General features: G+C 37.8%; 1 protein-coding gene across 1 annotated transcript in view; it reads right to left on the bottom strand.

Annotated features, from left to right (window-relative positions):
* The window catches only part of LOC149796760 (carbonyl reductase [NADPH] 1-like), a 33,797-nt gene extending 20,657 nt beyond the window's left edge, over positions 1-13,140 (bottom strand). The window contains exon 1 of the mRNA XM_089961416.1: positions 12,885-13,140. Within this exon, the coding sequence (XP_089817542.1) occupies positions 12,885-12,911 (27 nt within the window). The 5' untranslated portion in view covers positions 12,912-13,140. The remainder of the gene's footprint in view (positions 1-12,884) is intronic.
* Between the last annotated feature and the right edge of the window lie 4,087 nt (positions 13,141-17,227).

Raw genomic sequence — 17,227 nt, forward strand, 5'->3', positions numbered from 1 at the left:
AATTAAGCAATATTAATGAACTTTGTCTTTAATGATATACCTAGCTTTCTTTATGAAACACTAAGGTCATGAGAATTAATGGCAATTTTCTGAAGCAAACATTCCTAAGGAATTAAATGAGACAGTTGTTCACTCTAAAAAGTACGTGTTTTAGTTGTTCTCTTTCCTTTTGTTTTTGTGAAAGTCATGTTGGTATCCTTGACTGGTTAAATCAGCATATTGTTATGCATATTTAATTTATATTCTGTCCATGATTGTAAGTTGTAAACAACATGTTTACATTGCAAGACTTCAAGGTGAGTATTGTTTACAATTAGACTAGGTTTTTCCATTGGAAATCTTCACATTCTATTTCATTTATAGGTCAAGTCAAAATGTGTTTAATTAGGGATCTGATAAACAAATTATTCATTCCTGTTCTATCATCATGTGGGAATGCATTATTTGAGTTTGCAGTTCTGTTCAGATATAATTTGAGAGGAATTATTTATTGAAATTATCCATTGGAATTACTAAAGTGCTCGTTGACTTTTTGAATTTATGCACACTACTATGGATTTCTGTGAACTCATTTAAAGACATTATGGATTGCATCAGTGTGTTACATCAGGACTTTAATGACTATTTGAATTCATTCAGAACAGTTATTTATTTATTTTTTACTTGTGAAAGGACATTTAGAATTATTCGGGATTTAAATCACCATATTGTGTTTCTTAAATTTTCACTTTATACTGTAGAGAAATAAATTGTTTGTTGATTTTACTTAAACTTGATGGTTTCTCTTTCTATCTGTTACATAATTAAAGACCTGATATCATAAGAATAGTTGATGCTCCTTATTGTACAGACTGCACTTGATGGCAATGACACCATGATCAAATGAGTGTTTCCAACCGGTAAATCACTTTGGTCCTAACATGGAGGGGAGAAAAATAAACAAAATATGGTTCAAATCAGCTTTACGTCTGACAAGGCTCTGAATTATAGATAGCTATGTAATCATAAACAAATGGAAATGGAAATTTACTGATGGAAAATGAAAGGAATGCTACTTTGTTTGATATGTCAGCACAGACAGCCTCTAAAATGTTTTTTTTTTTCTTTCTTTCTAGCAATAGAGGAAGTTACATATTAACTATTGTACGTGCTTCTGTTTCGCCTCTATCTCTTTTCTTTCTTTCTATAAGTTATCAACAAATGAATTCCATTAGAAGAAACACCTGCTCAGTACTCCCAAGTTCTGACCCAATATAGTTTCACATATCAATCAAACTGGGCACATTGACCAATCAGAAACAGGCATCGAATTCACTGGGTATTTATGCATTGCTCTCCACCACATTTACTCACAAACGTAAGACCACATTTGATTACTTCCTTATTGCATTGCTTATGAATTTGAAAGATCATATTGAAAATCAAACAAATTTTTCATAAAAATGGTTTACCGTTGTACTTGGGGCATATGTGATGCAGACTGTCGTTATTATGAACGAATTCAAGAGGGATTTTAAACAAAATTAAATTCCCAAACCAAACACCAACAAGAAAAAATGTCTTCGTTAGAAGTGATGCATCATTTTTAATCATATTTCAAATATAAATAAACAAACTACCCACCGTTCTGAAATTTAACATATGCTGTGGATATATGCCGACTGTTCAGCAGAATATTTTGAATGGGCTTTTGCCATTCAGAACGTACCACAGATGGAACTTCCGTGAATGCTCAACAATCTGATTTTATGTGCAAAACGCTCATGTATTAGAATCCAAAATCTCCTATATTTGTTATACCATTTTCCTTCCTTTACTCCATAAACTGATCACCAATCTGATCAAAATCATAGAACAGCTGAGATCTGATTTTAATCAGATTGGAAACATCACATGTATACAGTGACCACTATTAATTTAAAGGGTTACGTACGGTCAGGGGTAGTTTGATAAACCAACCCCCCATCTGTGTTGATACTGATGGACGCTATTTGGATCTGATACCACCTGTTCATTAAAATGCTCAGTTTTGGTTCATGCAGATCTTTTCGGAACAAACCTGCGTACACTGTAGATACATACGGGTAACTGGTAGCAGCCATTATCTAAAGCGAAATTCAAAATGGCCACAGGACAGAGGATTGTGCTCTTCCGAGTGGATTTACAAATCACCAAACATAGGATTTGCTTCGGCTATATAATTTACATGTCACCAAAAGTATACTTGGGCTGACGGTAGCTCCACAGCTGTGAGAAATACCACTGAGTGTATAAAATGTACACCGATGTGTGCAGCCAAAACTGACAGCAGATTTTTGCAGGTTTTAATGAATAGACAATAACATCTCGGGGCCAGCCTCGCAAATTATCTCCTAATACGTTTTATCAATATTATTTTGATCCGTTATCGCAGGGCCCCTAAAAGGCGTGAGGCCCGTCGGCCGATGCTTACTCTGCATATTTGGTAATCCGGCACTGTCGCGAATGAGGGGCTAGTTTATTCGCCTAGGTCTGGCACCGCCTGTCCATATAGGCGAACTAGACGGTTGCCTAGGGCGCCAAATTTGAGAAATTATCGGGGGGGGGGGGGGAGTGTCTCGATTTCATGGTTCGCCTAGGGCGCCAGTGGCTGGTAGCTATTCTAGGGTCGTCCATGTGTACTGTAACTTCCTATACTGATTCTATATGCCTATATAATATATGTTTACGAAATCGCGGTATTCGAAGTTTTCTGTATTTCTACATAACGTCACCTATCATATGTTTATCTTTTATACACAAGATGGCCGTAAGTTACTAGTTCTGCATCACCAGATGATTTCGGGCAAGTGTCGGTATTGCTGGCGAGCACAATATTTTAAGTTGCACGCATATATGTCACTGTTTCCCAATCTGGTTAAAATCCGATCTCCGTTGTCATACAGCGACTGCTTTTGGGGTCATGTTCTGGTGACCTATGAATTAGTCAATGCAAATGTAATTTCCAAAACTCTGAGAGTGAATCGAATCTTCGGCACACGTTGATGCTCTTCGGCCATGCTGCACAGTCTCCCAAACGCGAAGATAGAAGACAATCTGATTGGCTGATACAATTAGCGATTATGGTAATAACATTGGTCTCCAGAACATAACCCCTAAGCGGTTGTTGCCAGGTCATTACGTAGGACAGTGGAGATCTGATTTCAATCAGACTGTTTCCATCATGGCCGTACCCGATGTTCTCAAACAGAATATGTATCTTCTTAAAATTTTTATTCCGGTAACAAATCGGTTAACCAGTTTGTCGTCTGATAATGTCCACTGTCAGAATACATAATTACCCACAGATGCTCGACGCGAGCTTCATGTTGAACAAAAATCAATAATCTAAAAGAAAAAAGAATTCATACCGAGTTTAAAAATTACTTCAGATCACCCCCCTGACCCGTTATGACATAGGACCCTGTCTATCATACTACAAATGAAAAAAGGTAAGTAACTTTCAAAAACTTAATTTCACGCCTGACTCCTGATCTTCTGCTTTTTTCGTCTTTGAAGACACAAGACCACAATCTATGGTTTGTTGTACTCCTTAGATATTTTTCTACGCATCAAGCCAGCATTTACTTTTCTCCGTTAGACCAAACTGAAGTAACGGGCTCCGAAACGTACGAATTGCGCGAATTATGTTTGCCAGGACAAAGCTAATCTGAGGTAATTTTGGTACTCGCTATGATTAATTACCTTCAGATTATTAAAACAATACTTCAACATTAAGCTCGCTTCGAGCACTTGTCTAGTTATCTAGCTACGACGTTGTAGCCTTGACGTGGTTGAGGCTAAGATCTTATCCAAATATTGTCAAAGACAAAAAGGTAACTGTAGTTAAAATCTACCACCTAATTAGAGTTATGTTTTCAGGAAATTAATGATAAAGTTATTAAGCCTATATCAGATGAATTGTATTGGCATGTTTACGCTTGTCCAGCTTTGTCCACTGTGACAGATAACACGAGATTATCGGGGTAATTCATTTCCAAATAAGGCTTGTTATGCAATATTTGGATATCGTACAATACGTTATTCAATGAATACCATATTTAACGATCTTTTTACGTTTCCGAATAAGGCAGCAACGTCCTTATATGGCACACGAAAAAAAAAAAAACGTGATAAAAACGGAAGCAGTTATCAACTGAACTAATTTGGCCGGCAATCCAAGAGAAAATATGGGATAAAGACGGTAAACGATATTTTTACAATGACATGCAGCCATTTTGGTTTTAAATAAGAGAAGTATTTAATTTCTTTCAATATATTTAAGGAATTTGTTCAAAATATAAGCTCGCAGACTGAAAAAGCGCCGGGTTTGCATCTCACCCGGTTGCTCCGTTGATACACATAGGCTCATGCTAGTAACCAGTCCGCGAAGTAGGGGTACTAATAGTGGTACTGATGATTACCATATTTGTCAAAAACCAAATCGAATCAGTGGTGATATATATAAGAGTCAAAATGTAAGTATGTTAATGATGTTGTTTTCTAGTGGCATTAAAATTAATTGACAGGTGTTGACTTTAACACATCGTTGTACACGATTTTTACTTTTCGTTGAAACAACTTGAGTTGTTTAAACAGTCTGTGGTCGACATGTACTTTCATGCTCAAGATGGTGGGCCGATTTTCACCAACAAGCCCGGTGCCAGTCCCTGTCACTGGTGATTACAGATGCATTGTTTTATTTCTGTCAGATACGTTTCTGTTGTTGGAGGGCGCAGATGGCAGGATGAGGGCCATGGAATTTGTATCCTTTTTGCTAGCCGACTTACACTTTTTGCGACATATACATCAAGTTCCTAACATTAGGACAAATAGTACTATCAAAATGTTCGTCATTACTCTTTTGTCCAATGTGGGTCCCTGCCACTCGTCCTTGTCTCTACCTCCCGACATACTTAGCCAATATGTGCCCGTTGTATGTCGATACATTTTAATTATGAACACACGCCGACCAGTTATGGCGGGTAGAATTTCTGACGGATGCCAGCTGAATGCCAGTGCCCCAAAAGGTTTCAAAAAAGGGCAAAAACCAGATATTTATACTACTTGTGCGTGTTACTGTGTTTGTTATAGATGTAGTTTTTTGAGGTTGCATACCGCATGAGTGTTACTGATCAATACTACATATGGATAGGCATGTATTACTAACTGTAACTATATTGCAACAACAGAAGCCGTGTATTGATTTTCTCCACAGCAATGCCTGCACAGTGTGGTACGGTCTCTATAGCATGGTTAGTCATTAAGTACCAGCAAAAGAGACATATAGTTGAGTTGTGAATTTTTTCGTTTTGAACAAATGATTGCAGTTGTATGAATACAAATTTTGAGCAATAGTCAGGCGATCGACTCTCAAAGTATGCTGAAGGAATTTATGGCGGTCTCTAACGGTTGCATTAATCTGCCAAGAGACTGGGGTATCAAATGTATAACTGATAGACTGAGATCGCTGTATCGCTTGAATACATCATACAGATTTATCAAGGAAACACAAAATATGTTATATGCATTCTCAGAAACAAAATCAGAACATAATGATAATAATGAGGCCATTAAAAATTATAATAATCTGCAGACTATTATGTATGAAAGAGTACACACGTACAAGAAAATAACTCGCCCTGCGTCTGACGTTTTTGATGGGGTCAGCGATGTAGATGTTCAAGAGCATGCTAATTAAACAAATGCTTTTGGGTCATAAATGTAAGAATGGCATCCAAACTCACCAATCAACAGTATGTAAGAATGGCATCCAAACTCACCAATCAACAGTATGTAAGAATGGCATCCAAACTCACCAATCAACAGTATGTAAGAATGACGTCCAAAATCACCAATCAACAGTATGTACGAATGGCATCCAAACTCACCAATCAACAGTATGTAAGAATGGCATCCAAACTCACCAATCTACAATATGTAAGAATGGCATCCAAACTCACCAATCAACAGTATGTACGAATGACATCCAAACTCACCAATCAACTGTATGTAAGAATGGCATCCAAACTCACCAATCAACAGTACGTAAGAATGGCATCCAAACTCACCCATCAACAGTACGTAAGAATGGCATCCAAACTCACCAATCAACAGCACGTAAGAATGGCATCCAAACTCACAAATCAACAGTACGTAAGAATGGCATCCAAACTCACCAATCAACAGTATGTAAGAATGGCATCCAAACTCACCAATCAACAGTATGTAAGAATGGCACCAAACTCACCAATCAACAGTATGTAAGAATGGCATTCAAGCTCACCAATCAACAGTATGTAAGAATGGCATCCAAACTCACCAATCAACACTATGTAAGAATGGCATCCAAACTCACCAATCAACAGTACGTAAGAATGGCATCCAAACTCACCAATCAACAGTTCGTAAGAATGGCATCGAAACTCACCAATCAACAGTATGTAAGAATGGCATCCACAGTACGTAAGAATGGCATCCAAACTCACCAATCAACAGTACGTAAGAATGGTCTCCAAACTCACCAATCAACAGTACGTAAGAATGGCATCCAAACTCACCAATCAACAGTATGTAAGAATGGCATCCAGACTCACCAATCAACAGTATGTAAAAATGGCATCCAAACTCACCAATCAACAGTATGTAAGAATGGCATCCAAACTCACCAATCAACAGTACGTAAGAATGACATCCAAACTCACCAATCAACATTATGTAAGAATGGCATCCAAACTCACCAATCAACAGTATGTAAGAATGGCATCCAAACTCCCCAATCAACAGTATGTAAGAATGGCATCCAAACTCACCAATCAGCAGTATTTGTTTTATAAAGCAATATACCACGAGTCAGAAGTGAGGCGGCGCAAGTATATGAGAAAATTAGCAACTGCTTTCATCGAACATAACCAACCCAAAAGTGCTGGTGAAATTTACAAGGCGTTTGACATTATTGGGTAAGTACGAAAGCCTGCCAAAATTCATGTTTGTGCTGTACTTCATTATAGGTCATTTGAGGTTACCGAGGCGGACGTCTTCCTAGAAGATGTTTTATTTTTGCTATGAGTACCCGGAAATAGGCGTACTTAATTGTTTGACAAGGGCTGATTTACAGTTTGTGCTACTTGTGCCAGTGGCAGACATTATGGATTTTAGTATAAAATACCACTGGAGGATTATAACAGAATAAAACAAGAAAGGACGGTGTTTTCACAAATTAGATAAAACGCTTACGTATACGTATATGAAACGCCATGGCATTGGGCCCTAACAAATGCAAAGCTGATGCTTTGGGGGAAAAAACATGGATAGGTACTTCTTCTGTAGCAGAACATGTCATTATGAGCACTGTAAAACACATACACACGTGTCACGCGATGGTCCAGGGGTACGACTATATCTTGATGTGGCATCGGATTCCGTTCTAGAAATGCTATGCCATGATCTGCTTGTAACAATCGTGGTCATGTGAGTGTGCGGCCAGCGTGCACAAATTCGCTCGAGTGCATCTGCGACACTTGCAACATCTTCTAACGTCAACGGTTCAGCTTCGTTGCATCTGCTGGCCACATCGGCAATCGATCGCGTGTACTTGTATATAAGCAATTTAATTTGTTGATCACGAACACGATCATGTCGAAAAAATAACAAATCATCTTGATGAACCTCACGATGTGTTAGGACATCGAACCATGCGAAATCTGCCTGGGTACTGATAAGTAAATTTGCCACAACGCTTGATTGGCGAACCATGCTTGAGCAATACCATTAGTGACCTTTGCCACACTGGCTAACTGTTTCACGGCTATTTTTGTCCATTGTTTGGTTGTTTATATCGAGATAAATTACCTTTAATGAGTAGACGTTTGCCAACGAGAGGCAGAGCCTCCAAGTGCGATGTTGGCTTTCACACCTCTTTTAAAGACCCATCTTGCGATTTGGACGCAAATAAAAACAATCTTGTGTACGATGATGTCATGCTTGAAAATCAAGTAAATCCCCCACAAATATTTTCACGAGGCCGGCACAAAAACACTGACATCGTCTGTTTGACTCAGTGATACGCACATGTTCCTAAAGTGGATCGTGACAACTGTAACATGATGATATTTCGAGGTGACACAAATGCAAAAGTCCGGTGGAATGTTTCCATTCCTTTCAGCGATTCCAGCATTGTTGGCATCAGCGGCTTCAACGGTTGCAGAAGTTACTGAAGACAGCGGAATCAGAGACAGCAATGTGTCGGTGATTCGTATCAAAAAATATATTGATACTAAGGTTATAACAAATCAATACGTAGTTGAACAAATCGCTAAGGTGCCCGCATCAAATTGCGTTGTAATTTAATGACGCGAAATTGAGTGAGTATTAGTCAAAGAATGGTGATAACAGGATGGTGATTACACCAGGAATTATACATCTTTACAATATGAACAGTAAGATTATAATTTTTGTCAGTTTTATTTTCAGCATCATTAGCAGCCGGAGATTAAATTTTGCTCTAACGATTTCACGTTTATCCTGACGGATTGTTAACTGTCTTTGGTGTTCGTGTTTAAGATTAGATTTATGACTGTACACGTAATGGAATGTGACCGCGGTGATGAGGTTGCGGAATCTACCGACGCGGCTGGACCAATTGTAAGCGGATGTTAACTTCGATAACAATTTCGTTCCACTTGTTGATGAACATCTGCATGCAAACGGTTCCACCATACCCTCATATACAATGAAATATAATCTTGTAAAATGACAAATACAAATTGATTGTTGAGACCACCCTAATATACCACTACCAACTCGAGACCAGCTTGGAATCATCGCACGTGTACGTGAAAACGCACAAGCGTTAACTGCTGAATCAGAATCAAAACCTCTTCGGGACTGCTTGAACAATGGCGAAGTAACATCAACCGATTTATGCACCCCTGTTAAGTTTGCTAACGAATATTTTACAGCAACTTTGACATAATTAAAGTGAAAAAGATGCCAACTGTCATTTAACAAGGACGCTTTTGTTTGGTAACAGTTATTGGGCAAAGACAATCACTAGATGTCAAAGGTTCTAGCGCAATCAGTGTTTTTCAAAGAAAAGGGTGCTGGGTTCCCAGAACACACAATCATCGGAGATTTAAGGATTCCCGAGGCAGGTGTTTTCTATAACTGCATGACAAATGTACCAGTAAAAAAGGGTTATTGGCTAGAAGTGCGTGTGCGTATTGCGCCGACGCGTGATGATGAGACCGGACATGGTCTGCCTGTCATACTACTAAAATACGCAATTATATTCTTAATAGAAGAACTGTGATGGTCCCTCAGTGTTACCGACTTGAAAAATAATCGAAGCGAACAACAGCTGCGAGATGAAATTACCAAGACAGGCCCGCTTGTTGTGACTGGAATCAAGACATCAACCATTGTAGGTCCACCAATCGAAATTATTGCCAGAGATATCGATAGTAACCGGTGTCTCTGGTGGTGCTAGCAAATTAATATCAATGCGACTGCATTCACTAGTAAGCGTCTATTATGGATTGTTGGCAGCCCACAGAGCATTCTAAATTCGATCAGTAAATTGTACTATGTGGTAATCGAGGATAAAATATACAGTGCGGCTGAGTTTGAGACCCTGCTGGCGGAAATGGAAAATCACAGGAAGTTGAGAGCACAAGTAAGAAACTGCGCGGATTCACAGAAGTACAAGACGAGTAAAAAAATCTTCAATCGATCAAAACAGCAGCTGCCATTGTGGTTTGCCTGTGTAGTATAGACTGTACAGTATGCAACCAAATCCAATCAGTATCAAAGGCTGGGTTTTTCCCCCTTTTTTCTTGTTGAAATCCTCTGTAGCACAAACAGCCGTCCGAGACTCTACTCCCATAATTGGCTCACATATGTGCATATTTAAAATTGATAAACATGTAACAGTCAGATATGGTCTACGTTTGTCATTGGAGGTAGAAGATATGACGGGTGGCAAGGACCCAAAAACGCTAAAAAGGCAAAACGAAAACTTTGATACTACTCAAGAATATGCCATTGTAGGGATATTCGATATATTAGTTTCCTACGATATTAAGGGTTCTATAGTAAAACGGTATTCGAAGTTTTCGGTATTTTTCTGCATAGCGCCATCTGTCGTATTTTTATCTTATAATTTACTAGTTCTGTATCACTAGTTGATTTCGGGAAAATTCAGGATTGCTGGCGAGTCATTCTGATTCAAATCTGTTCTCCGCTGTTCTATATGAAGATCAGGCAGCGATCCCTTAAGAGTTATGATACAGCTAATGGAAATGCAGCTTTCAGAAATTTGAATGTGAATGTTATGTATATCAATATTTTCTGTAGATTATGGGATATGAATTAATTTTATTTTCGTAATTTTTGTTCTTGGTCGTAAACTGTATAGAATATCTTTTGTTATAGATTGTGTACGTAATTTGACTGTTAAAAACGCAAATAACGTAGGATCTATAAATATATGTTTATGTACGTGTTCACAGTTAGTAATACTAATCGTAATAATAAGAATTAAAATGGCGCCTATGACATATTTTCTCTGTCGTTGATGGCATATCGATGTTTCCAGGATAATTATGTGGATTCCCATGTGCATGTAGTAAGTTTGTCAAATATCAATAGTGTATGTTGTCACATGGAGTCAGTTGCGAACTACGGTCGCAATATACGGTGTATGGTAGGAAAAATGTAAGCATTCAATTTCACTGCACTTACTGGAGTCATTCAGACATTTTGTGTTCCTTATGCAAATCTGCAGACGTGATTGATTTTGTACTTAAATATTTTACGAGCGAAGAACTATTAAGACTGTTCAGTTGTGATAGAAAGTGCTCATTATTTGGACTCAAATATTATTCTGGAACTGTTACTTGAAATAATTCTGGACAACGCCATGTTGACGACATTACGGTTCTTTGAGGATCAGGATATTTCCGGTACTAAAATTATTAGTGACTTTTTATTGGTTTAGGACTTTCATATACCTTTATAAGAACTAATTATAATTCCCTTCATTATGCTGAAAGTTCCTACACATTTTTCATTTATTACTTTAATAATTAAATAGTTTGTAAAGTTTTACTAAACTTGTTGGTTTTGCTTCTTTTCTGTCACTTAATTTTGTGACCATAGTGTCATAACTGTGAATAAAATTGTTCCGTACAAATGCATGCTCTTCAGTCGTACTGATAAGTCTCCGAAACGGGAAGGTATACGACTTTATCTAATTGGCTGATACAGTTAACGATTAATAGTAATACCATAGGTCACAAGGACTTGACTTCAAACACGGTTGTTGTCAGGTCTTCAGGTGGGACTGTGGAGATCTGATTTTAATCAAATTGGCTAGCGAGTACGCTATTTTATCAATGGACCCATGAAAATCGCGGTTTCGAAACATGGCCGTACCTCATTTTCTTAAACAAATTCTATATCTTCTTAAAATCTAGATAACCATGACAAATCGGTTAACGTCGTCTGATAATGCTCAAAGATGTTATGCAAAAGTCAGATCACATGAATATTATACTTATCAAGAAACAAGAGATCGAATCTATTGTAGCATATGATAGTCAAAGTGTGAAATATTTTAATATTGTTTTTTTTCTGGTGGCTTTCGTAATTGACATGTGTTGACTTTAAAACTTTGTTGTACACAATTTATTGCTTTTCGTTGGAATAACTGGAGTTAATTAAATAGTCTGTGGAGAACACTTTCATGCTCATGTTGTTGGGCCCATTCTCGCGTATAATTCTGATTAACCTATCTACACCTTGGAGTATGGAGCAGATATTTCTCATCTTTGCTAGCCAAGGTTCCGATATGATAATCCTATTTACACCTTGGCGGATCGAGCAGACATTTCTGTGGTCCTCGTCTGTAAATTGCATTGGATGCTGCGGCAAACCACCGCATCCAGTCGAAATTAAGTTGTTCAAATTTGAACACTGTTCCTACATGATCGAGACAAAGGGAGCACACAACATGAATAAACTACATGTTTACCTAATAAGAGTTTTCCACTGCCGAATCGTGTTAGAGCAAATACCTTTCACTCAAATACACCTGTACTAGCTTTCCTCTGGTACGTAGTCATACTTTCGACGTTTAACTTACAAAGTATCATTTTTAAGTCAATTGCCTCTATCGTTTTCGGCCGACGTACAATGCACAGCTGTTACAAGCTATTGGTAAGTTAGCATTACATACTAAGGGAGGCTACTCATGAAACTCATGAAATCCAAAAGATGTCGCTAGGACAAAGTACTAAAATTTATGTTCGATCCGCCAAGGTGTAGATAGGGTTATCATATCGGAACCTTGGCTAGCGAAGATGGCGATACCATAGAACTCCGGGCTACTGAAAATTAATTATTTATTTAACAAGATCCTGTATAAAAAGTTTACTCCTCTTAAACAAATCAACTAATTGCTCTTAAATACAGAATATACCATGTTGTTCTGAACCAATTTTATACTTTTCTGAAACTACAGGCCACTATGGCGAAGATGGAACGTGTTGCTCTACGGCAATGGATATCGTACTCTGAACCCTATTCAAGTGATCCAACAATGATTTGTTAGAGTTGTCCTTCTTGTCCGTGTTGAAGATTAATCCGTCTTTGCTGCTTCAAGTCATTCATATTTAGCATCAAATATAATTATAGATACAGAACATTATGGACAGTCTTTATCTGGTTGAAATGACGGACACATGTCTGAACACATGTACACGAGAAAAAATATCCTGGACTTTCACGCGTATGTAATGGTATACACTAAAATTTACTGCTACGCTGCAATATAATCGTATACACATCAAATTCATTGCTACACTTACCACTGCTACACGTCGAGCCGATGCCATTGTGGAGGAACAGTCGTGTAACTTTCTCTAGTGTTTGGATATGACGGTGGTCGACAGCTCCCTGGTGACCTACATTACACTGTTATACTACAATATACGTGTATGTGTAGGTGATATGAGTAATTACTCGCACCGCATCCAAGTCCTACAATGTAAGACGTCTCTTTGATATTTAGGTTTTTGGGTTGCGATGTCTTACTGCGTGAGTACCGGTGTTGTGTAGTCGACTGAATGGGGCAGGAGAGGCCACATTTTCACGAAATCGGCTTAAGTTTAAGTAGGTTTCTTTAATGAAACGAATAAAAAGATACTAATATTGAAGAAAGTGTTTAAATAGCATCGTTTCAGTCAAGATACACATGATCCTTTTAACCGATTTCGGCATTGCTGGCTTGCATCCCACTCCAGCCATCTGAAATGTAGGTCACCACAATTTGAAAACACGTCCATTGGCTTTGTGTGAGAATTTGAATTTATTAAGAAAAAAGACATCAGAGTAGTAAAGTTCGACTAAAGCAACATGACTTTGGTTTGTGGAAATGCGTCGATATGGCTACCCAGTTTGCAAGATATTTATGAAAATTTGGCCTCTCCTTTCCCATTCAGTCGATGGGGGAACACGCTACACAACGCCACCAACGAGGCAGTAAGACGTCGCACCCAAAACAAATATCAGGGAAGACGTCTGACATTGTATGTCTAACCGTATCGTAACTTATGTGGTTACTAGATACAATAAATTTTATTTAACGTCGGTGGGCTGTAGTGCTGTGGAAATTGCGTTTCCTAACTTTTTGCGCGTTCTCTTACTTTTCAGCGCTAGCCATTGCCCCCCGCCCCTACATCTGAGTAACGGGCGTTATCTCACTTCTCTACTGTCGTCTCACTTCTTTAGCACCGTACAACTGATTAAAACACAGAACATAAATTCAACTACATCACAGTAGTAGACGGTCCATTTATTTTCCGAAAACCACCACAAACCACCTTTATAAATATATTAACTCAATTTTATATCATGATGTGTGGGTAGAGGAGTTAAAACATACAGTAAAGTATTTAATGTTACTCAAATGCACTCAAATAAATCTGAAAATCTCAAATGAATCTGAATATGTGCGTATTTCTACACCAGTTTCCATGTCAATAACAGACGTGGGTCATCGGGTAGTTGTTTATTTATAATAGATCGTGTGGGGTTTTTTCTTCTTCTCAACTCTATGTCAATCGGCAGTACGCGAGAACAAAGCCCAATACGATGGATAAATACCAGATAGACTGCTCCGCTTAAAATCTAATTAAGTTGATTACGAATTAAAACGAGACGACTCTTTAAATGGACCACGGAACTTCGAACAAGCAAGGAACAAAATGTATCGAGAAGAATGTTAAAAGAAAATAGCAAAACCAAAACACTTACTCAGAAAATATTGCCGACGAGATGTAATGATAATTGGTATGTGTGAGAAACATACCTTCTAAAGTGAATAATACAAGACAGAAAAAATGCCAGCCATCATATTATATACCGACAACCAAATAACATTACTTGGAAGGGAAAAAAATCACAGGCACAAATAATCTCATAACAAGTGTATACAGAACCAGACTGTCATAAGTAAAGACACTAATGAACATCCCATTTTTTTTTCTCGGCCCGTGCTTTTGCACAAACACACAAGTTATGAGACAATAAAGAACATTATTATCATAATTTCAGCCAAACTCGAGAACAACATCAGAAGTGTCGAAATATCACAACATAAGCATGTATCATGTTGTACAGATGAAGAACCTGAACTGAACAGAGCTGTGGAGATATCCTCAAATGTGTCTAGGGTGCAATGTACAGAGCACATGAAAGCAAACAAACAAACAACAACTACAAAAAAAAAAAAAAAAAAAAAAAAAAAAAAAAACTCCAAAGAAAATTTGGTGTGTCTTCTAATCTGAAGACAACAGTGACAGATAAAATGTTTGGTGACACCGGGTTGGTTAATGTGGACAGCTCCATCGTCTTTGGGGGGTGGGGGGATCCTCTGAAATGAAACAACTTCTTCGTGACCACCCTCTCTTCATTAAATAATATGACAGCCACGTAAAAGAGAAGTTGTCTTGCCATGTGAGTGAACCAAAAAGAAATATCTCAACGAGATCTTATGGACAAACAATAATGCCAAATCATTGAACAACATACTAAACAAAAACAAAAACAAACAGCAGAAACCAGGCGAAACCACGTGTGTGTATGTGTGTGTGTAAAGTTTTTAAAGGAAAGTTTTTAATCTTATGTAAGGACTAGTTATTGCAAATCTGTCTTGTTAAAAAATATTGTTTTCTCTGGTTTTTACATACAAAATGACATACAACTTCTGGGCAGATTATCTGAAAAGGTAGATTGAGATGGTAGACACAAGGATTTAGTTCCCTTTGAACATTTCTGCAGTACTTATATACAACTAGACAAGAACGAAAAACTGACACTAAAATCCATTTGAATTAAAGATAGATTTCAAGATGAACATTGCTTCATATTATATTGGTGTAATTTTCAGAAGTCTATCATATGACGAATTGTAGTCAATATTCCGGTCTCAAACACTTTATGACCGCTCCGGTGGCGTAGCGGTTAGAGCGTCCGCCTCAGATGCGGGAGGTCATGGGTTCGATCCCCGGCCGAGTCATACCAGAGACTTACAAAAATGGTACTAACAGCTGCCTTGCTTGGCGTTCAGCATTAAGAGGTTAGTGGTAGGACTGGTGGGCTTGGTGTCAGGATAATGTGACTGGGTGGGACATCATGCTACATGTCTGTGGCATGATGTCCCAGTGCTAGACATCACTATAAACTGCCACATTGCAGACATCGTAGCGATATGACAGAAAAATTGTTAAAGCTACGTTAAAAATCAAAATCACATCACATCACATCAAACACTTTATGTATAATGAATTTGTCCACATGATATAAATTTCATTTCTAAATTTCTAAGGGAGGGGTCAAGCTTTTTTTTGTCGAAAACTCTTAAAATTTACATTACGTCTGTTAAAAAACAGCAAATACTATATGCTGTACAGTACTGTTTAAATAACATCTCCTTCCTACATGCCAGCAAGGTATGGAATTGCTAGGAAAAACTGTACACACTTAAATTAATACGTAATCCATTAAACAATTTTTATATATACAAAAATGATTTAGACAGCAATCATCAGCACAATCAAATTTTGGGGGAAATGAAACAATATTAAACAGAAATGCACATCTAGTTACTAAATGGTGCCAGTACTAGTACCCCAGCTTCGTGGACGTTGAGGTTACGACATCGTAGCTAGTTACTAAAATGCAATGAAATATACTAAAGTACACTCAAATATAGTCAAATAAATTACTTATTTCAATTATCTAATGAATGTAATAATGGATGTTTTAACGATTATGAAAAAAAAGAAATGCACACATCATGACAACACCTTACAGCTGTAAATCGGACTCGGTGTAAAATTAACAATCTCGTTTCAAAATTATTTCGCGTATTATATGATAAGTTTCACATTTTGTTTACTTACAACATATTTGTACACACAAATTAGCATCATAATGCATTTTAAAGGTGGTCTGCGGTAGGACTATGGTGGTTTGCGGTAAATACATGGATTCCAGTAGTAGACAACAAGCAGATGCACAATTTTGTTATGGGTGATAGACCATAATTGTTGTGGTATGGGTGTATGTTGTTGTTGTTGTCGCTATACATGACTTGGTATGGATGTATGTTGTTGTTGTGGGGTTTAACGCCATTTTTCAGCACATGAGAGGCTATGCATGGCAGCCCGTATTAATGGTGGAGAAAGAACCCGGGAAAACACAGGTAAGAACCACCGACCCACCAGAAGACTCGAACCCACGAAGACAGAGGTGAGATGGCAGTGATCCGTAACAGAGAGCGCTTTAGACCACTCGGCCAGTTTTCAAAATACTGTATTTCTGGACCCGAACAGCAATGACTATTTACGAAGTCAGGAATTATTTGACACAAAAACGATTGCGGTACTGTCGTATCCCAAAAACAAAGATTCTGGAAATAAATTTGCGGTTTTATTTAATTTATTCGCTATTTTATTGCTGACATTCATTTACCTTATTTGACGTAATCTGGTGGAATTTATGCTTACTTTCCCAAGGCAATCACTAACAGTATTGCAGGATGTGGCATGACTTAGGAAGCGTAGGATCACTAAACTTTTTCGAAAAGAGCGGAAGTTCTAATTGTCAGGTTAACAACTTAAAACCGTAATTATTATTTTTGTTGTAT

Source organism: Sinohyriopsis cumingii, chromosome 6, assembly GCF_028554795.1.
Source record: "Sinohyriopsis cumingii isolate HCF-2022 chromosome 6, ASM2855479v2, whole genome shotgun sequence".
NCBI lineage: Eukaryota > Metazoa > Mollusca > Bivalvia > Unionida > Unionidae > Sinohyriopsis > Sinohyriopsis cumingii.